Source organism: Anser cygnoides, chromosome 2, assembly GCF_040182565.1.
Source record: "Anser cygnoides isolate HZ-2024a breed goose chromosome 2, Taihu_goose_T2T_genome, whole genome shotgun sequence".
NCBI classification, from domain to species: domain Eukaryota; kingdom Metazoa; phylum Chordata; class Aves; order Anseriformes; family Anatidae; genus Anser; species Anser cygnoides.
In genome coordinates, this window is record NC_089874.1 from 56,988,529 (window position 1) to 57,010,259 (window position 21,731).

At 40.2% G+C, this 21,731-nt stretch overlaps 1 protein-coding gene across 1 annotated transcript in view; it reads right to left on the reverse strand.

Moving 5' to 3' along the window:
- Positions 1–14,453: 14,453 nt before the first annotated feature.
- The window catches only part of CNTNAP2 (contactin associated protein 2), a 1,164,016-nt gene continuing 1,156,738 nt past the window's right edge, over positions 14,454–21,731 (reverse strand). Inside the window, exons 23-24 of the mRNA XM_066992162.1 lie at positions 20,239–20,310; positions 14,454–19,091 (exon numbers count right to left, since the gene is read on the reverse strand). Of these exons, the coding sequence (XP_066848263.1) occupies positions 18,892–19,091; positions 20,239–20,310 (272 nt within the window). The 3' untranslated portion in view covers positions 14,454–18,891. The remainder of the gene's footprint in view (positions 19,092–20,238; positions 20,311–21,731) is intronic.

Below are 21,731 nucleotides of genomic sequence, written 5' to 3' on the forward strand. Positions count from 1 at the left end.
ATGCAGGAAACCACGTCCAGCAAACAACTTTGCTGAATGTGTTACTCGTTCTTAAAAGCAGTAGATGGCACTCTTTGGATTAACTTGCTCTAAATAATTTTTATATTAATACAAACAGACACACTTGCACACACGTAAATATTGGGGTCTCAACAAAATATTCACACCAGGAAATCCCATTTATTTGAAGTTTGACTTAGATGCCTTAATAATAATAATAATTAAAAAAAAAACAAACAACAAAACTAAGAAATAGAGTGAAGACAAATTCTAATCTAGAATTTCCAGGGTTTGGGGTTTCACAACACTGTTTCCAATTTTCCCATCCCTCTTTTTAATTCTGCATTTTTATTTTTTTTTTTAAATCTGCTTTCTCCAGCTTGCCTTCCAACAACATCTTTCAAGACTACTTAGTGACTTGTACAGATGAAAATATCTAGTGCCAACACAAGAAGCAGCATTTCTTACAGATTCTCCCTAACATGTTCCCAATATAATAATGGCCTGAGATAATAATTTTTCTCCTATATATATATATATATTTTTTTTTTTTTTTTAAGAGGGAAATGTTTTCAGGAATAAGCACAAACTCACACAAGGACTGTGTGGACCAGACCTGTATCTCTGCTTGGTCTTTTCTTTCCTGTCTCCGGTTTTATCTTCCTGTCTGGCTTCTCCTACAGATGCTGCCAGAATGAAGTCTTTTCCTCCCTGCATTCACAGTGTTAGCAGATATTGCTTTTCTCTACTTTGAGAGAAATTGTCAGCTTGAAGTTCATGTTCATCTTCAGTTGTATACTTATAGCCCATAATCACATAAATCTTGGAGCTATGGTTTCTGGATGGAGGGTCTGACCTTCATGCAGTCATGGGCTAGCCCAGCATGACAAGCCCTTTCCATTTCTGCACTGGGATTCTCCTGGAAGCATATTCTGGCCAGGCTGAGCAATTCTGCAAATGGACACCAAGCTCAAAAGGGACCTCACTGGGGTTTTGCTTAGGCCCAAGAAAGCACCAAAATTCAGCCCTTGCTCTCAACATCTCATACCAGAGCTCTGCATTTGTTAGAATTCACACGCAGCTGGAAAAATAAACCAGGTGTTGTTTTTGCCTGGATTTACTTATTTATTTATTAACTATAATTTTTAAATTTGCATTTGTGAAATTCTTTTTCAAGGAGCTTTTCTGGATTCACAGCAATCTGGAGGGACTGTCAGCTCCATCTGTGAGAATACCTTTTGACTCTGCTGAGGTCCTCGTCACACAGAGATGCTTAGCCAATGCACTGTCGCAGCCACTAGTAAATCAAGAGAACAGATGGCCAGCCCAATTTAATTTTGTCTCTGTTGTTGAAGTTGTGAAACTTGTCTAGGAACTGCTGCTTAGTCATGCAGCGATCGAATGTTTGTGTGACATGGTTAAGGAAAACCAACGACTTGTTGGTGGCATAATCTGACACACTCAGCATTACAGCAAATCCTTTATGCACATCAGATCACGTCAGTGATATCAGGATGACAGCCACACTGTGCCTGTGCTGGGGAAGGCAAAGATTGTCATGTGGTTTAATAGACACACCAGTCATTTGCAAGTGAATGAATATTCAGTGTGTACAAGATGATCTCAATATTGCTATTGTGTGGAAAGGGAATAACTAACTCTGCTTCTCATTTTACTCAGACCCGTGTCAGGGAGTTACAGTCATAAATGCTCAAAATCAGATGTTCTGTTGTACAGCAGGAAATATTTTGGGGAAAAAAAAAAAAAGATTCATAACAATTGTTTATAAGCAAAGAGTATGCTTCAAGTTTCTGTTGACAATTTGAATCTATGGTTTTTACACCTGTGGTGTGATTTACAGAGATGTAAAACAACTGAAAAGAGTTGTTAGCCAGTATATTTTATATACCAGCATTGCCTTCTTTCCTCCTTACTGACGCGTGGAGGGTTTTGGGGGAAAAAAGTTAGTCTTTATCCCAGGTCAAAGTCAGTGTGCAAAAGATAATAATGAGTTGCTATTAGAATCATGATCTCTGATGGTGATTTGATTACTAGCTTTGTAAAATCATTTTCAATTTAGTTTTTTTTTTTTTTGAAAACAGATTTAATGAATTATTTTTATCCTAAAATTTATCTTAAGCTTCCTGTAACAAAATGCAATTCCTGACAGAAATCCAAAATGCCATTGCTGTACAGTCATAGATCTCAAGGGCATCCTCTTCAGCAAATTGAAATATTAATGGAAGATGTGAGATTGGGAGCAATCTGATAGTGCTTTTTGAGGCTGACTCCCTAGTGACAATATCTATCAGTAGTGCTAGATATGCTGCTGTTTAGAGAGTATGTGGTGTCCAATGGCACCTCCAAGAGCTCCTAAATGTTTCTAAACTGACTCCAGAAATTTTTGCATTTCTATTCTATTCTCCCTGTCCTTCTTTAAACTTTTTTATTGCCTATTGTATTGCACCGCATACTCCTCTGGGTACTGGATAATACCTTACACTGCCATCTATGCAGGAAAACGGTTTCTGTTACTTTTACACAAACTCTGGCCGTTGGTGACTAACCGTGTGAAAGAACTTACCCCATCCTTGCTGCCTTTAGAAATGAGATGATTGCTCACATCCTAGATTGCATGCAGACCCACTTTGCCTTCCATTCTCATCTTTTCTCTGCCTACCAGCTGTTTGCCGTTCTCCCTGTGATGAGTGCCACCCTTATATTATCTGTGCTGCCTTTCTTCCTCTCCCTCTGCCTCTTTCTGAATACCACTGCTAATCACAGAATCACACAAAAGCACAGAATGGTTGAGGTTGGAATGGAAGTCTGAAGAGCATCTGGTCCAAACTCCCCGCCAAGCAGGATCACCTAGAGCACATTGTGCAGGATGGCATCCAGGCAGATTTTGTCTATCTCCAGAGAAGGAGACTTCACAGGCCTTTCTGGGCAACCTGTTCCAGTGCTCTGTCACCCTCACAGGAAAGAAGTGCCCTCTCATATTCAGCCGGAACCTCCTGTGCTTCAGTTTGTGCCTGTTGCCTCTCATCCTGTCGCTGGGGACCACTTAAAAGAGTCTGGCTCCATCCTCTTGACACCCTCCCTTCAGATATTTATACACATTGATAAGATCCCCTCTCAGCCTTCTCTTCACCAGACAGTTGCATGACACTTGCAATAGGCCACAATAACATCACACCTCTTTTACCCTTCTTTTACCTCAAATTCAAGCCCATGTCTGCTTGACATGCCCAGAAATGAGGCATGTCTAGATCTGCCTAGAAGCAGTTCAGAACTGTATGAAGCTGTAGCGGTCCTTCAGAGAATCTTTTCTTAGGGCTAGGTACAACACCATACTAAATTATGAACAAATGTAAATGTAATTTAATAATTTCAAAAGAGTAAATTGGAAGCGTGAAAAGAGACTAGGATTTGAATGCTTCTTTGACCAAAGCCAAATGTTGTTACCTGATTTATAGTTCCCAAGCAAGACTCACTCTTGCCTGACGCAGCCCTGATGACAACTTGACAGAAAAATGATGGGTGATCCTGGTGTACAATCACATCTGTCATGATTTTCACTCAGTCCCTTTCCCTTAAGTAATACAGACCCTGCTGTGATACTGTGAGCAAATTGTTATTGCATGCTTGGTCCTGAAATCAATTGTACAAGAAGCAGAAGGAGGAGGGTGGGGAGGAGGGAGGAGAATGGGTTAAAGAAAATAAAAAAAGTCTATGCAATTTTTTTGCAACTTGCTACAATACATCAGAGCAATTCTTCTTCGTGTCAGTGTGAGAGCAAAAGATTCTTTGTGGACTTTACAGATGTGAGAAAACTGGAAAGATGGAAAGAGGTGTAGAAATCTGTTCTGGGCTATAAAAAGTGCCTTGTTGGGACCGAAAACCCTAACATCAGACAAATAATTTGCTTTATTAGGAGTCTTTGAAACCTATTGACCTTCTGCTTGTTACAAAGAGGGTGGCAGTGCCCTGCTGGTGGCCTGAACTGGCTTTTCCTCAGCATCATTTAAACAGTGCTAAGATGGCTCTAGCCTTCGCTGTTATGGGATGGGTTCTGATTGTATCCCAGCATCATGGAGGTCTGTTTGCAGCTTCTGTCATTCAGCCATTGACGAAGGGGTCTTAGAAATCCAGCACATATATACTTGTTGCCAAGAGCCCAAAGGTATTCTTGGCTGCATGAGGCACAATATCACCACCAGGTCAAGGAAGGTGATTATTCTCTATTCAGCATTGGTGAGGGTGGACTTGGAATACTGTGCCCAGATCTGCCCCCTCCAAATGGCCTCCAGAGGTCCCTTCAAGCCCTAAGCAGTCTGTGATTCTGAGACGAATCCTGTTCTCTAGGGGCACATCTGCTCCATGGAAAAACAGTCCAGGAAAGCTGGCAGTCTCACAAGGGCAGAATTAAAATTGGAGTGAGGGGCAGCGGTGTCAACAGAGCTAGGCAGATTTAAACAAGCAGACTAGGTATTTGTATCTTGTGGCATTTTTTTCTTTCTTTTTATTTTCCTGCTTTTGCAAGGCTCCTGTGTTACCAATGAGACTAGCTTCAAAGGAGAGCAGAAGTGTTTCCTCTGGGGGAACTTCAAAAAGGCCAATCTAAACATGATATTCCTTCCTAAGCCGAGTTAGTGATGCATCTTGGTGCCTAGGTGACACCCTTCCCCTCCTTTTCTGTCCCTCTCTTTCCTGACTTGTGCCCCTTCCCTGGCAATTGCCTGCTGCTGAGCACGTTTTGCAGGTCATAAAATCATGGAATCATAGAATGGCCTGGGTTGGAAGGGACCTCAAAGATCATCCAGTTTCAACCCCCCTGCCTTAGGCAAGGATACCACCCACTAGGTCAGGTTTGCCCAGGGCCCCATCCAACGTGGTCTTGAACACCTCCAGGGATGGGGCATCCACAGCTTCTCTGGGCAACCTGTTCCAGTGCCTCACCACCCTCTGAGTGAAGAATTTCCTCCTAACCTCTAAACTAAATCTCCCTTCTTTTAGTTTGAAACCATTCCCACATTGTCCTGTCATTATCTGATTGAGCAAAGAGTCCCCTCCATCTTTTTTTACAAGCCCCTTTTAAGTACTGAAAAGTTGCAAAAAGCTCACCCCTGAGCCTTCTCTTCTTCAGTGTGAATATCCCCAGGTCTCTCAGTCTTTCTTCACAGGAGAGGTGCTCCAGCCCTCTGATCATCTTTTGATTAATTACCCTGTGTAATTAAGCATTACATTTAAGCCCTTTTTTTTTTTCTAAACTGTAAAAAATATTTTCCCACAAATCCTTTACATAAAAAAGTAGCACTTTTACTTTATTTACTTCATTGGTTATGGAACAAATTGTCTTGAGTGCAATCACACTACATGTGCGGGACAGCCAGGGGATCAGGCCCAGCCAGCGTGTGTTCATGGAAGTCCTGCCTGACCAACCTCATCTCCTTCTATGATGAGGGAAAGGCTGTTGATGTAGTCTGCCTAGACTTCAGGAAGACCTTTGGCGCAGTCTCCCACAGTATTCTCCTGGAGAAGCTGGCAGCCCATGGCTTGGACAGGTACACACTTTGCTGGGTTAAAAACTGGCTGGATGACTGGGCCCAGCAAGTGGTGGTGAATGGATTGAAATCCAGCTGGTAAAGGGAAATTGTGGGGAGCTGGGGGTCAGTGTCTTCTTGCAGATAACTAGTGACAGGACTAGAGGGAATTGCCTCAAGTTGTGTCAGGGAAGATTCATGCTGGAAATTAGGAGACATTTCTTCTCAGAAAGAGCAGTCAGGCATTGGAGTGGGTTGCCCAGGGAGGTGGTGGAGTCACTGCCCCTGGGGGTGTTCAAGGAAAGGTTGGATGTGGTGCTTAGGGACATGGTTTAGTGGGTGACATTGGTGGTAGGGGGTGGTTGAACCAGATGATCTTGGAGGTCTTTTCCAACCTTAATGATTCTGTGATTCTAAATAAACATATGCAGACATCTGGAAATTGAGAAAATCCAGTAACACTAACCTGCCTACCATATCCTGTTGTGAAAAAACTGAAGGATTTAGAGACTAACAGGCTTACCCAGCACAATTCTGCAAAGGGAAATCTGCCTCGTTGACTTCTGAGGCTTGGAGTTTGACAGGATTTAAAACATATCTTTGCCATAGTCCTTACAAAATCAAATCAAGCAGCTAATACCCTAGGTTCTACCCTTCTCTTTACCATATCCTGCTCAGATACTTCGCAATTTGAAACTGCTTAAGTTATGCAGTTCTTTTGCCTCAGCTTAGTGACCAAATGATCAGTAAAGGGTACAGGACTCCTTTTTTACAGCTATTGAGGGTTTCCATCTTAACACTCCTGGAAAAAAGATGTCAGAAAAACCCAACATCATTGAGTGAGAAGGCAATGCAATGATGCATTTTCAGCATCAATGCATTTCATACACACTGAAAGGGAGATGAGTAGCTGAAACTCTTCAGGACTTTCACCTTTTTACTCTGCAGACAGAAGCTGAGGTGTGTTGGACACATTTCTGACTGTTTATTCTGGTGTGTGCTTTAGGATACTAACAAAATGGAGACATATGAAAAGGCATGTAGGATATGAGAGGAGTAGCACAATGGCTGGTGGGATAACTGAAACTCTAAGAGTTGATATCTTTTACTCTCCTACAGTGGCTTTTGAACCAGGAGCTTAGCTAGCCATGAACCCCTACAGTGTACAGCCACACTTGTGGGATTCAAACAAGTCCAATCAAAAGGTGAAGTAATACCCTGGGAAGACATTTCTGAAGGAATACCTTGTAAAACACTGCAGAGTTAATTTGAGGTCAAGGAAAGGAGAAATATCATTGTTTGAAGAGGTCAGGAAACTGTGGCTTTTCTGGATTGTATGGGAACAGGACCAGTAGTCAGCCAAGACTGGGACATATCAATACCTTTAATTTTTCCTTAATGTGAGTATACCAGGAGTGCTTTTCAGACTCAGGAGTAAGTTTCATTTAAAACCAAACTAGCAACAGGAAACTTCTGAAAATAAAGCAAAGCAAAACAAAACAACCATGCAGGTCTGGTGGGGAATTCAGTGTAAATATAATGCAGATCTTTCTCTTGCCTGCACTACCTTCCTATGCTGACCCCTTTCTTTCATTCTTGCTCTCATTTCAACAGCTTCCCAGGCCCTTCTGTGTTGCAACAAACCTGACAAAGCCTCTTTTGGGATGTTGGGAAAAATCTCTTTCTTTCTGTCATCCCTCAAGCCTGTTGTCTTGCTCTTCCTCCAGGAAGTATCCCAGCCCCTATCCGTGCTGCCTCTCCCCTCTGGGCATGCACCCTGCACACCACCAGGCCACCCATGGGCAGCACACACTGCACAGCTTTGGGGGAAGGGGTATCTGTCCCTCTCCCCCCAAAGTTGTAGGGTAAAGCAGCTAGCAGACATGCTGTCTCACTTTAAACAAGGGAATATCAGCTGTCAGCTGTGAGAAGCAAAACATCTGTCTGTTTCTCCTAAATGAAACATGGCTATCCATGGAAATTGATAGATGAGGAGTCACAGACAAAAAGTAATTCCTATGTACACACAACAAGGGATCATGCTGCAAATCTTGTTAAACGATGACAGGAAGCATTGTTCAGAAGTAAATTCACACAGGGCTGCAGATTTATCTGGATATCAGGGCTATAGAGTCTGTCCTCAATGTATCATTATAAAATGCAGTTATCTTTATGGGCATGTACAGAGATGTAATTGGGGCTGGTGCAGAACACAAATTAGATTTGAAAGATTTCTTCTGCATCTATGCTTTAAGACACGATGAGGTTGTTCCATTAACAGAGATACAAAACAAAATCCCCTTCCCTTCTTGCTCAGTTGCCTTTTTTTTTATTTTTATTTTTTTATATTTTTTTAAATTAAATATCATGGTTACTCACTGTTTTGAAATGACTGGAGTGGTGAAGAGATGCTACTTGTTCTGCACAAGCACACAGCAAGTAGGGAAGGAAGAGATGATTAAGCACATAAAAACACTCCTGGCCCTGAAAGTCCTTAAACAGCAAATGGTTTGCAGCTGAGAGACTATTCCAAGGAAGTATCACAAGTGTGATATCTACTAGATATCTATCTAGCTATGACAAAATATCCACTTATCTTGTTTTCACTATCTCTAGGCATCTCTGATTTTGGGTACAAAAATAGACTATGACAGATATACCTTTGATTTGACCTATCATGGGCATTCCTAACTCACTCAAAGGCTGAAGGCAACTCCATAGATTTGATTAATAAATCAAAGGGGTGTTGGAGATGAAATTCTTTTTCCCTTGAAATCTGTGGAATTTTTTTTTTTTTTTAAATCTTTCTGAATTTTAAGGATGGGCAATGGTCGGGTTGGGGAGAAAGAGTTGCCTGTGATAAGGAGCCAACTGAAGTCTTTTACTAGGAGAAACAAAGACCTCTGCACAAAGAGGTATCAGGCTAGGAGGCCCCCTTTGTCATCACGTTGGTGTGAGTACCCTAGCACTTCATGTGTATGGCAGCATGTCACCCTGTCCTGTGGGCAGCACTGATGTGCCTTCAGTGCCCAGGGGTGTCACAGAAGCTGCGTGCAGAGGAGCTGCCAGAAGAAGCAGGAGTCCTTGTCCATCAAGCATCACGAAGCTGTTGCTAGCGCGCAGGGCCAGGCTGGAGCACACCTGCAAGAAGAGCAGCCTCAGGGCTGTCTCTCGCTCTAATCAGCAACCCCATAAGCAATGGAAGTCATTATTCAACACACCAGTGATCATTTAATTTAAAGCTGATGAACAGTGCAGCTGATAAGCGGTACATAATATGTCTGCTTTACTTAAGTTTTTTAATTTACAGAAGAAAGTAATTCTGGGAAAAAAAGTCACCAGCTGTGCAAAATAATGCACTTCATGGTGCTGGCCAGTAATTGTCCAAAGAGCAAGGAATCTTCTGCTGGGATCAGAGCTGGAGCTGAGTGTTTTATCTCTTCACTGAGGAGGGTAGAGTACAGCTTGGTGGTCTTGGCCCCCAGATAGTGCATACTTAGTTCCCTGGCAGGTCTGCTCATGTGCACTTCTTGGGGATGAAATAGGCAACCTAGAAGAGCCTCAGATGTATGTTGTTGGTCTTGGGGAGGGATGGACACACTCCATCCATCTGAACAGGACAGATGCGTATGGGGTGTGTGGGGAAAGAGATGTGAAACTGTAGCATATTCTATAGTAGCTCTTCTTATGGAGTGCCTAAATCTTTCCTGGATCTTTCCCCTGCTAAATAGGCACCATAAATAAGAGGGATGAGTAGTGACACCATCAGTTTGAATTAGTACTATTATTTCATTTTTTCAAATTCTCATTTAAAAATCTCCTGCCAGTCAGTGGCTCTACCAGCCATTTTTGTTTCCAGAAAGAACCTTAAACAAAATTTAACTTGGGGAGTATCCAAATAATTCATTAAAATCTGTCGCAACCCTTGAGCATCAATGCACAGAAATCTGAAGAGCACTCTACACATCATCTCAGACTTATACACCCTTTATATATGCAGGTTGTAAAGGTTTTGTTTGTTTGTTTGTTTTTGTTAAATCAAGATTTAAAATATTCAAAAGCATCTATACATGCACACACACACAAAAGCAGTCTTCATCTGGCAAGGCTCTTTTAATATCGTACTTTTACCAAACCACAGTACATACTTCAAATAAGGCCTAACAGATTATACTCTTTATAAATTTACAAACAGTTTATTCTCCTTAAAGAGATCATATTAATTTTATCTGTCTTGTGTATTTCAATGAATTATATGTTTATTCAAGCATAACATAGCAAATGTAGCCATAAATCTGTAGACTAAATGTCTATAACAGAGGAATCTCAGATACACTATATTTTCAGATTAAGGTTTTTTTTTTTTATATATATATACACTTTTTTGTTTAAATAGGGCAACTGTCATATCCTGATAATGCTTTCTCTTCCCATGGGAAAATTGTGCTCAAGAAAGAAACCCGTGGACTAGAATAGCTGCAGACAGACAACACCTTGGTTCACCCACCAACAACCTGGACCAACTTTGTAGGCACGTAACCCTAGGATTGGCTTTCAACTTGATTTGGAGGGAAGGGGTGGAAGGCTGGTTTAGCTTTCCTGTTAGCTAATGGCCCTGGTCTTTTCCTGGGTACAGACTACTTTACAGCAATGGGAATGAGAAAGGAAAGCACACTTCTACCTCTAACCAAGAGCCCATGTTATTGAGAGCAGGCTGGCCGGCTGGTAGATATCTATTAGTCAGACATGGCACACGGAGAGTATTTAAAAGATACAAAGGTGTGAGAGTAAAGAGGGAGTAAAATAGCCTGCCTCAGTAGCAATTTTGATAATCTTTTGGTATTGTTATATTTATGAATGTAATTCTGAATCCTTATTCACCTCCTGGTCTCTGCTAACCCTTTGTCTTGCCTGCGAGACTGTATCCATAGGCCAGCTATTGCTAGCTTGCTATCTTGTCAAGCAAAGCTAGAGAAATAGGAGTACGTTATTGAAGTGTGAAACCCTCAATAGCTTTCTAAGAAACCGTATATTGAGGCCATCAGACTGATCAATGTCACCTGTGCAAAGCAGGTGTTTCTGAAGTGTTAGACGACACTGATGGCTTCAATCCATCTCTCAAAGACTGAGAAATAAGTTTCTGCTTGAGCCCAATGTGTCCCTGCCAGAGAACCAAGGGACAAAAGAAAAAAAAAGACAAAAAAAAAAAGACACTGAAACAAAAAACAAACCAAACCATGCAAATTATATCTGAATAATAAAAATCAAAACCCAAGTCCGCAACCCAAATCCCACTTGCAACAGAGACAGCTGGTTACTTTGTAAAGACTGCAGAACCAGCCATTCTGTAGCTCCTAAATAACAAGAGTTTGGCAATAATTACCATGCACAAAGTAAAGGGCACTTATAAAACGTCTCCATAAAAATATCTATTTATCTCTATATCTCTATTTATATATGTCTGTAAGAAGCTTCAGACTGAGCACATCCCAAGCACTCTGTGTTGGGGGGAATCTATTTAATCCCCAAAAACAAAGTGCTGTTAGTTAGGGCTAACGCCCACATGTAGGAGTAAGTCAGTACAAATCATTTATAGCAGGCTTCTGTTGATTAGCACTAGTCAAGTGGGATAGTTGTCAAGGAGCTTAAGCCTTTCAGGAATATTGTGTCAAACCATGTTGCTGTATCAGAGGAACTGCCTGGACTCAGGTTGCTCAATGCACAGTTCAGTTTGCTAGGACTTAAGATATTTTGTGTCACACCTGCACAGCTCACTGAAGTGTCCTAATCCACTGAAGAGCAGAGCAGAATAAAAGATCCTCCTTACCAGTATATGAAAGAGATCAACCACATGAAGTGGATTTGTGGAAAGCCAGTTCCCTGTGCTTCAAAGACTTAAAGGGAATCAAGTGATGACATAGTCTTCTTTGTTTAAAAGTGACTTTGATCCCATATCTTAGGTAGCTGTGTCTTCAAAAGACTGGACATCATGCAGGAGTTGGAATGGAGGGAGTTCAGTATCTCAGGAACTCCAAATACAAAAGCAGTTTTTTTTTTTTTTTTTTTTTTCCTGTCTGAGATGCTGGTCCAATAAAAATGAAATTCTTTAATCACCAGTGTTGAGAATTTCCTTAGATGTGCTAATAATCAAAGTCTGTAAGGGTGCTGACTTTTTGCCGCTTTTGAGATAGACCTTTACAACTTGACGTGACTAAAACCTCTAGAGTCAGTGCTTTCATAATATCACTGTTTTTGTGTCCTCCGTTGGAGGATCCCATTGGCCTTGTATATGTGCAAGACATAGCAAAAGCACAAGGGAAAGAGACTGCTGAGAGTTAATTCTGACATCTTGTGGCCCTAAGGAAAATAAAAGCTAGCTTTTGCTTGATGTTTATTTTAGTATTTATATGTATTGGGAAAAATATGAACCAAAAATAACCCCAAACCCAAAGTGAGTATGCTTAATGGAATGAGGTGTGGATGTATTGTTTTTTGTATTGATTTTAGACAAGACAGTGCTGGGATTTTGGAATGAATGTAAACAAGTTATAATGTTGCAGCTAGCAGAAAACAAACTTTTACTTTCAGTCAATGAGTACTATAAACAGTTAAAAACATCTGCAAATATAGCACATGACAGGAATTTAGTGTCATTTTTTCCCAATAAAATAGCCACATTTTAGGAAGGTAAGAGTCTTCACCTTAGTCAAAGTAGCCAGCATTGCTGTAAAGGAGTTATGTATCCTGACAGAAAAAGGTAAGGAATTTATCAGTGAGAGGAAACATTTCTAAAGTAGAGGAAGAAATAGAAAACAAAAACAAACACAAACAAACAAACAAAAAACACCACAAAACTGTTGGCCAAATTCTTTCCATGATGGCCTTGGAGAGGTGGATAAGGAATTTGGAAACAATGAGATGTTAGATGTGTGCAGAGACCTTACTCCTGTAGCAGCAATTTAATAATGAAAGGGGCATTACAGCCTATGTTTCAGGATGTGCACAAAAGGAAAATTTCTTTTAGTTACATTGCCTTGCTGCATTTGTTTATGATTCAGGGCTAAAGGTCATGTTAGTGCAAGTTACACACACAAAAAAAATAATCTGCAGACAGACCTTTGTTTTGTAACAGAAATAAACTACAACTGCCTGTTGATATGGTGTCCAGTCACCTCAATAAACGTCAGTGCTTTATGACGGCAAGCCATACATTTATTTTTAAACATGTACCTAACATAGACTTTTAAGACAAAAGAGTAACAGGTTGTTGGGCCAGCTTGTGAATGGTTTATTGACTGTGGCAAGGTCAGACTGCTTCAGTGACATACTAACTGTAAGTGTGAGGATGCACAGTTTAGAGATTGAATATTAGCATAAAGGGGATGACTACCTCGTCTTTATTCAGACAAGTTTATTTATATTACATACCTCCTTCAGCCTGACTTGAATCACCTGAAGTCATTGCTTTCTGGCTGATTCAAGAATTCATTGACTTGCTCCAGTGACTCTTTCAGTCTGTTTTACAGACAAAAGCCTTTTGAAAGCCTACAGCCCTGAAAATGGGATCTGTGGGGAAAAGAAGGGGAATGGAAATATACCTGTAGAACGCATGACTCTTTCTCCTTCTAGAGGTTTCAACAGTCGGTACAAATGAACAGTCAAAACATGGTCACAAGGCATCACTGGACTTTGCCACAGTTATATTCTGCAAAGTAGGTTAAGGTCTCGGACAGGGTCAGGGCTTTGGAACAGCGGTTAAGGCAATTCATGCTGCAGAAAGAAACAGGTTAGAACAATCACAGCCCCTCTGACTCTGGTGGTTGTTGCTCTGGTGCTTCTTTGCCTAGATTTCACACTGTTATTCAACTGCACTTAATGTAGTTCTTTCATAAAATGCTTCTCATAAAAAAATAAAAAATAAAAAAAATAAAGCTTGTTAGGGTAGTTTATTAAATGAATCACACAAGTCTGTTGAGCTGGGCAAACATTTTTCTTGCTGACTTCAATAAAAGACTCACTTTCATAAAGGAAAGGACAGAGTTGTGGTAGGAAAGGAAGGCAAACAACCCACACCCAGTCATTTTTAGTGTGTAGCTCTTGTGAAGCTGGCACTGCCACTGAATCTGCAATAACAAACATGAGCAGAAATGGTGACAGACTGCTTGCTGCTATCTGCAAAGCATTCAGAAATGGAAAAAAATCAGAAAGGTAGTCATTTTGACTCCATCAAAACTCTATGCTCAGACTCTCAGTCCACTTCAACAGGTACAGATTTACACTGCTCAGTATTAAGTGTAGATTTAGATTAGATATAGGGAAATTACGTATTTTATAGAAATTTATTTTATTAGTGGTGAGGCACCGGCACAGGTTGCCCAGAGGAACTGTGGATGCCCCATCCCAGGAAGTGTTTTAGGCTGGGATGGATGGGGAATTTGAGCCATCTGGTCTAGTAGGAGGTGTCCCTGCCCATGGCATGGGGGTTGGAACTAGATGGTCTTTAAGGGCCCTTCCAACCCAAACCCTGCCGTGATTCTATGATTCTCACCCATAACACACAATCAAGGCTGACTGACACAGGAGGAGCATGCATGCATTTTAGTAATTCTTCCCTGGTTTTCATTTTTTCTCTTTTTATGTACAACTGCATACTGAAGTCCCTTTTTTCACGTACTTTGTGTCTTTCTTACAAGGCCTCTCCAACTTCCGTCTTTTCGAACTGATTTCCTGGTACTAGAGAAGGAAAAATGTAGACAATGATCAGAACATACAAAGCCCAAAGAAGAAGTTGTTAGGGTAATTAAAACTATTTAGAATTGCTTTCTTTTTTTCTTTTTTTTATTTACCAATCCGATTTCTAATAGAACTTCAGTTAAAAGGAAAGACATTCACAGAAGATATTAGGCGTACATACATGTTGTCCTTCGTTCATTCTAATTTACATGCTGTTGCTTTTAGAAGGCAAGGTTTCTGTTTCATATCTCTAGGATGGACAATGAAATCTGATTAACAGAATCTAGATTCCGCTTTTTAAAGATGACAACCTTTCAGAGTCACCATGCTCACTGGAATGTGAAATAATTTAAGGGAGAAACCAAATTAAAAGCTATTGCTTGTCAAACCGAGATAGCTTCCTATTTCAACAGATATCCCAGTGATTAGATGCATCTGTCATTAAAGGACACTGTTTTAATTAAAATGTAATTATTTACTAGACTCTTTTATACTGAATTCTTATTACAATAAACTTGTACATATGCACCACTGCTCTGGCAGTCATAGTAAAATATTTATAATAACCATCCTTTTGTATACATCATGCTAGCTAGAGCACGATGTTAAAATACTGCCATATCTTTGAAGTGGTAACTGCTACAAGAGATATAAAAGGTATAGGTAAGGTTTAAGAGAAGAAAAATACAATGCAGAAAAGTTCCAGTACCAATTAAAGACGCATATTCTTATTTAATACACCTGAATTTTCTATCAGTAAGTATGGAATAAGCAGTGTGTGAAAGACTTGATTCAAAACCAACAGATTGGATTGCAGATTTCCCCTTGAGGCTGGGTTGACATCGAGATTAGTTTTTCACCATTTTGGCTCTTTGGAGCTCTACAACTCGTTTCCTAGTGGTCTGCATGTGTTGTGAATGAATATCCAAATATTGCTAACACAGAGACTCCTGGTCTCCAGCCCAGTCTTGCTCTCCCAACATGTGGTAGCAGTTTTACCATTAGTTCCAGGGGAATCACAACAAGCCTGCTATAAACACAACTGGGACACTGTAGTTCCCCAACCAGTGCAAGAGGTTACATTTTCCTGTGCAGTTCAGATAGGTAATACAGCTAAAAGCAGGTGATACCAGACTGCTTTTTTTAATATTCTCTGGGGGAAAGTACAGATTTTTATAAAAGCAGGGTCCACTCTACTCATCAGATTTTCCCACAACAGGCATTTGGATAGTATCTGTCAAATAATATGGATTTTTGGCACAAATAAGAATAGGTGAAATAAACTATGGACGTTGTTGCAACCTCCAATAATAGGCCCACAGAGGAAAAACTCCTCGGAATAGATTTGGTGCTAGCAGAAATATACAAGGTACTTTTCTGAGCCTGCTCCTGCTTCATTCCTAGGCAGCTTAATGGCCAGTGCCTATAATTAAGCATACAACATTCTCAAAACATTAAAAACAAAGCCAGAAGCCAGGAATTCACCTACAGTCATGAAAAGCCTACACAGAGATCAGCTGCTAGTCTAAAATATCATGTATAAGATCCAGTATAAGAGGAAGGAAGGATTCTAATAATTAATTCAAAGAGTTTCTAGAGTTATGAAAGTGATGGTATCAGGAAAATTGCAACAAGATCAAAGACTGTCAACATTTTAACACAGAGTTACCGGGCTTCGCATAAAGAGGTCCACAGTGTCGAGTCAATGGAGAGATGCTGATGCTTGCAACCTAATTTAAGAACTGTAAATCCTGTCTTTCAAGTTCAAGACACGAATTTACAACTATTGCACGTGCAAAGGTCAAAGGTTGTTTTCCAGACATTTCTGCTTGCAGGGTTGTAAGAGATTAGCTAGTAATCTTTCAGAAAGTCAGTGAATAGATGTCAGAACCTATTACCATAATCCAACAACAGTCCCTATCTTAGCCAAGGACTTGGTTAGGCACAGAGACCAAGCCATATTTCCCCTCTAGTACCATGCTGAGGTATTTGGCAAATTTGCACTGTGGCTGGTAAGTCTCTCTCTCCCACATCCTCTAGCATCAGAGGATTCCAGTCTCTTAGGATACATGAGTTTGATCCCCCTTCCCTGACATTAAATTCAGATTAGTAAGTAGCTTTTTTTTTGCTGCAAGCCAAATTCCAACCTATGCAAATGATGCTATATTCACTTCTCTTGATAACTTGAAGTTGAGGCATGGATGTTTTTCAGAGTGGACCAAAATCAAAATATATAAAATCGTACAAAAAAGAGAACATCTTTCTAGTCATAGATAGACATCTGTGCAGCATAGAACAACCAAAGTATTTTGCTGAATAGTTAGTGGTGCAAGATAGATCTATCCCAAGCTGATATTCTCCAAAGGGGTGGAGACTTATCTTACATCCATAAGAAAAAATGAACAGTCACTCATCCACTTAATTAAGCACAAGAGAGGGAGATACTGATCCTGGAGGCAAGGCAAAAGGCTGTAGAGCACAAGAGTGACAGAAGTGGCTTTCACGTCTACCTGAACCCCTCTGCCATACAATGTTACCTGAGAAACAGTTTTGCTTGAAACTGGCAACTTTTTGTATGGTAATTCCAAATCCATAAACAGAAGAAATAAATGGCTTTGATTTGGTCAAAAGAACATTGACATATGTTCAACGAATCTAGCAGAGGACTTTATGCTACCACCCTTATACAAAACTATCTGGCCCTGTGTGTGTCTGTCTGAAAAACTGTGCTTACAAACTTCTTGTCAGGTAAGGCTCCAACATCTTCCTCCCTCTCCATTATTATTATTTTTTCTTTATTTTAAAACATAAACTAAAATAATGAAAAATATAATTAAAAAGATAAGGGAATTAAAGATGCCAACACTGGTCAGTGTAGTAAATTTTAGATTTGGATCTGAAAAATAAATCTTTCTTGTAAAGAAAAATGGATTAAATCTGTGCATATTAAACCCAGCAATATTAAAGGTAAAGCAAATCTAAGACTGTCACAAGCTTAAATACTTCTAAAGGGAAACTCTTGTTGTTGCTTCTGTTCTTTTAGCACACAGAAAATGCCTTGCAATACATTCATTCATTTATTCTGTTCCGCTGCAAAAACTGCCCATTAAGACCCTAATTTTTTACCAAAACAGGCCATTGGAGAACCATGCACATATACAGAGGGCAAGCTAAAGCTACTTTATTGCCATCAAGGGATATTAGGTCTTCAGGCTGCCCCACTGCCTTTCCTGTAGCTGCTTGTCTGCTTCTCAGGTGCCAACAGCAACTTCCCCGGTCTGAGAGAGGACATGGGGTACAATGCTGCACTTGGCATTGTCCTTGCTGTTCTTGAAAATGCCTTACAAAGACAAGTAATAGTCCAGGAAAATCTACGTATTGAAAAGTAATTCCTCTGTAGGGCTGTGCGCTTTTCTCTCTGGGCAGAACTTTCAAGCTTTTGTCGCTTCACCTTCCTGCCTGTGTGAATTTTGCCAGCAGAGACTTTCTTCAGAAAGATACTAAAACAAGGGATTAAAAAAATTAATTGCTGTGCCAGAGCTGTAAAAAGTATCATGAAGTGATAGTGAAGTCCATGAGTTTAAACTAGAGCTGTACTAATGTTTCTGAGACAGCCTATAAAAAAGAAACAGAAGTAAACAACATCTGGCTCTAATTCCCTACTACAATGCTTATGCTTAAGGACAGTATTTACCAGAACATCACAGGCAGAGCTGGGCTTAAACTGGCAGGTGCCTCTGATCATCAGTACCATAGCCAAAGATACAGGAACAGGCTTGGTCTACAGACTCGCATGGCACCATCCTTCCTCAGAGTCCAACAAAATAATAATAACCAAAAAAAAAAAAAAAAAAGCTTCCTGTGCTTTATGATCATCCTCTCTGGTAGTAGTAGTAGTAGTCATAATAACAGTATTTTTACAAAGCTGATGAGAATTGTCCACAATCAACAAAGTGCCTGGGTTGAAAAAGATGGATCCTGCCAGGGTTGGCACAGGCTGACAACATTCTGAAAAACCAGCAAGTATAATTTGCATTAAGCATCCATGCTCACCCCTCTGTCCCACTCCCAGCGCTGAACCCCTGGTTCAACACCGCCGAAATGAACCATGATAAAGTGAAGGTGCAGGGCTGATGGCAGCCTGTGGGGAAGTGGCCAGCCATGAAGGAACACAATGCTGGGAACAAAGGTCTGCGACTTGTTCTCAGGACAGAACTACCCCCATTTTAAACAGCTTTTAAAAAATGTAAAAAAATGGCCCTGTTTCTTGTTCTTTAGAATGCCTCTAAACACATACAGAAAAAATAGTTATTACCGAAAATTTTAACCAATGCTGAAGCTGCAAAACTGCTCTTTGTTGTAGTTGTGAGAATACAGAAGGGGCAATTTGTTGTAAATAAATATTAAAAAGTATTTTTCTTAAATGCTTGCGATATTCTTTTTTTCCTGCAGTCTCAGTAGTTTTTCCTGTCACTTGCTCCTCCAGTTGTGCTGATCTTTTTACCATACATGTGCTCAAGCGTCCAACGCAGAGTGTTCTCTCCCCACTGCAAGAGTCATCCCAGTCCCACCCTGGCCCTGCTTGTATCCCACCCCAGGCCCCCTCCCTATGGGCTTAGATAAGCCATTCCTTCTTGCTTTCGTCGATGGTCTCCGTAAAGTTGGGGTCATTGTTCATGATGGCAGCGTCGGCACTCTCAGCTGACTCTGCCCCTTTGGCCTCGTTGGTGTGGTAGGTTCCCTTGTGGCGAAACATGTAGCGGATCAGGAACACCAAGGTGCAGAGGATGGTGAAGATCACCACAGCAATGACGCCTGAGCAAAGGAAGAAAGAAAAGATGACGCTAGAAAGGAGAATACCTACAGATTCTGATATAAAGAAAGAGTCTCACAGCTACTCTGAGCTGAACCTGGATCTGAGCTACCTCGGCAGATAAACGTCACCTCAGCTGCTTGGTTTCCACTACTCTAATATTTATGTAAAAATAAGTGTGAGGAGTCTGCTAGTAACTTTCACCCCATCATTTAGATTTTGACATTAATATCTAGTTACAGAGGCGAGCTTTGCTGACCATGAGGCAGAGGGTGCTGAGCGCTCCCAAAACATTGGGGTTTTGGGAAAAGAAACAAGAAATTCCATTAGACTGCACATACTACTACAATCAATGTTGCTTTACAAGACAAAAAAAAAAAAACAACACACCACCAGTCTGTCATTTTATATGCACCTAGAACTGACTGAAATATATTAGGGTGATCTTTAAAACATTTTTATATGCATTTGGAATTTGATGTACTAGCAAAGCTCTCCCTGGAGACTTAGGGCGCAACACTTTCATATGAACAGACAGGACAGAGAAAATTGTATGCGTTCGTAATATATTCAGGATCCTTACATCTGGAGAGAGCTCGGTAGACTGTCTTCAGCTGAATGATAATTCAAGAACCATTGTTAATGCTAATCCTGGCATTACTTAACATCACCTGGAAACCCATCACACTGAATGTGACTCCCAGGCACATAAATTATAGCAGAACCTGGCCCCTAAAAAACAGGGCAAAATCATGAGTGATTTTTGTCAAGAGTGTAACAAACAGTGTTTGGCATAGACTCACGTTGGATCTGCTATAAATGCAAAAGTGTTCTTGACATTTCATGGGAATTAATTACATAAGTAATTCCACAGTAGCTCTCCACATGCATGCTTTATATGTTGATTACAAATATGAATATTTTAATTTGGTTAAAACTGAATCTGAGGGGACAAACTAAGTAAGAACAGAACATTTCACTAGAATGAAGTACCTGAACAGAATTACATAAATGTCTATTTAACTTTGTTCGGATTTAATTTTCTCACATAGTCAATTCTTAGCAAATAGCTTGAATATGTTACCAACTGCAATTCAGCCTTCACAGTCATGCCGCAAAGTCACTTAGTAAAGAAGACATTTTTCCTACCTCCAATAATGGCAGAGTTTCTGTTAACTCCATCTCCTATAGCTTGACCGTTGTACGGGAAATCAGCACTGGCTGTAAATAGGAAATTAAAGATTAATGTTGTAATATCAGTGAAACTTTCCACAACAGTTCAGAAATACATCCAACATCTTTAGATACAATTTAAAGAAAAGGAAAACTGATCCCTATTTATCTAAAGAAATATGAAAGAAAAATCTTTCACTTATCTAATCCCTGATAGCTTTTTGCTTCCTCCTCTTCTTAAAGAAAATAAAAATAAAACAAAGGAGGTACCTTCAATAAGCACTGCTGCTAATACAGCAACTCATTTTGTTATTCTACTAACATCAATTCAAACAGTTTCTTTAGCACAAAAGCAATCAATAACCTTTCTTTCAAAAGTGTGTGATCACACACTGGTACGATGGTCTTGGTTTTAACCTTAAGAAAACATTACAGAGACTTTCCAAAGACAATCTCATCATTCAACCTGTCATCACATTTTTCTGAATAGTCAGACATAGCAACTAGATGCTGCCGTGACTATGTAAGCTAGGTGAGTGGTTGCAGTCATACCTTTCTTTGCCACAGGACTATGGTATTGATTTTGGAATAGAGAGAATGTCATTAAAAGTATTTAATAGAGACAGTTCAAATAATCAAAGACATGAGTTATTTCTTATGTCAGTATTTAAAATCCAGATGTGTTTTCCTTGTTTAATGGATTAGGTGATATTGTAATAAGTTGCTTTTACAGGCCAACGATGTATTCCCTATACTCAGAAAATGGCTAAGGGAATTCAACTGGATTTCTGTTAGCATGGAGTAAAAACCGTAATAAAGTTCCCTTTGTACTGCGAAGCAGCTGCACAAAAGAATGAATGGCTTCAGCTTGCCATGGGGCCTGTAAAGAGCTTTGGGGCTGGAGTTGTATGTATACTCAGGGGCAGAGTTGAACCAGCTGTGTGTGCAGCAGTTAGTGTTTGGCTGGTCGCCTGCGGGATACACAAGAGAACATTTCTCAGGACTCAGTGGAGGGGGCTTAGCCAGCAGTTTTTGTCAGTGGCACTTGTCCCTTCGACATTTGCTGGTACTCTAGGTTCTGAAAACAGCATTCCTGCACTTCTCAAAAACAACAACAACAGTCTAAAAATATAAGAGATAAATAAATATCTGATTCCATACCACTTTTCCTACAGAGACATCTTGGCACAGTATCCATAATATTATCCTTGCAGCAATGAAAGGGAAGGGCTGGCAGTGGGAAAATAAACCCTAACTTTAAACGTACTCCCTCAACCCATCACATAAAATCTGAAATCCAAATGACTCCATTTAGAAAAGTATAAAGTTTGCCAAATTGCTGCAGCCAGTAACAAGTCCCACCACTTCCTGCTGTGGTTTGAAGTTACTCTACCTTGTCCCTACAAAAGAAATCTTAGCAGCAGCAACGATCACAGTTCCCCTTTCCCTTACAACTGGGTAGTACCTTT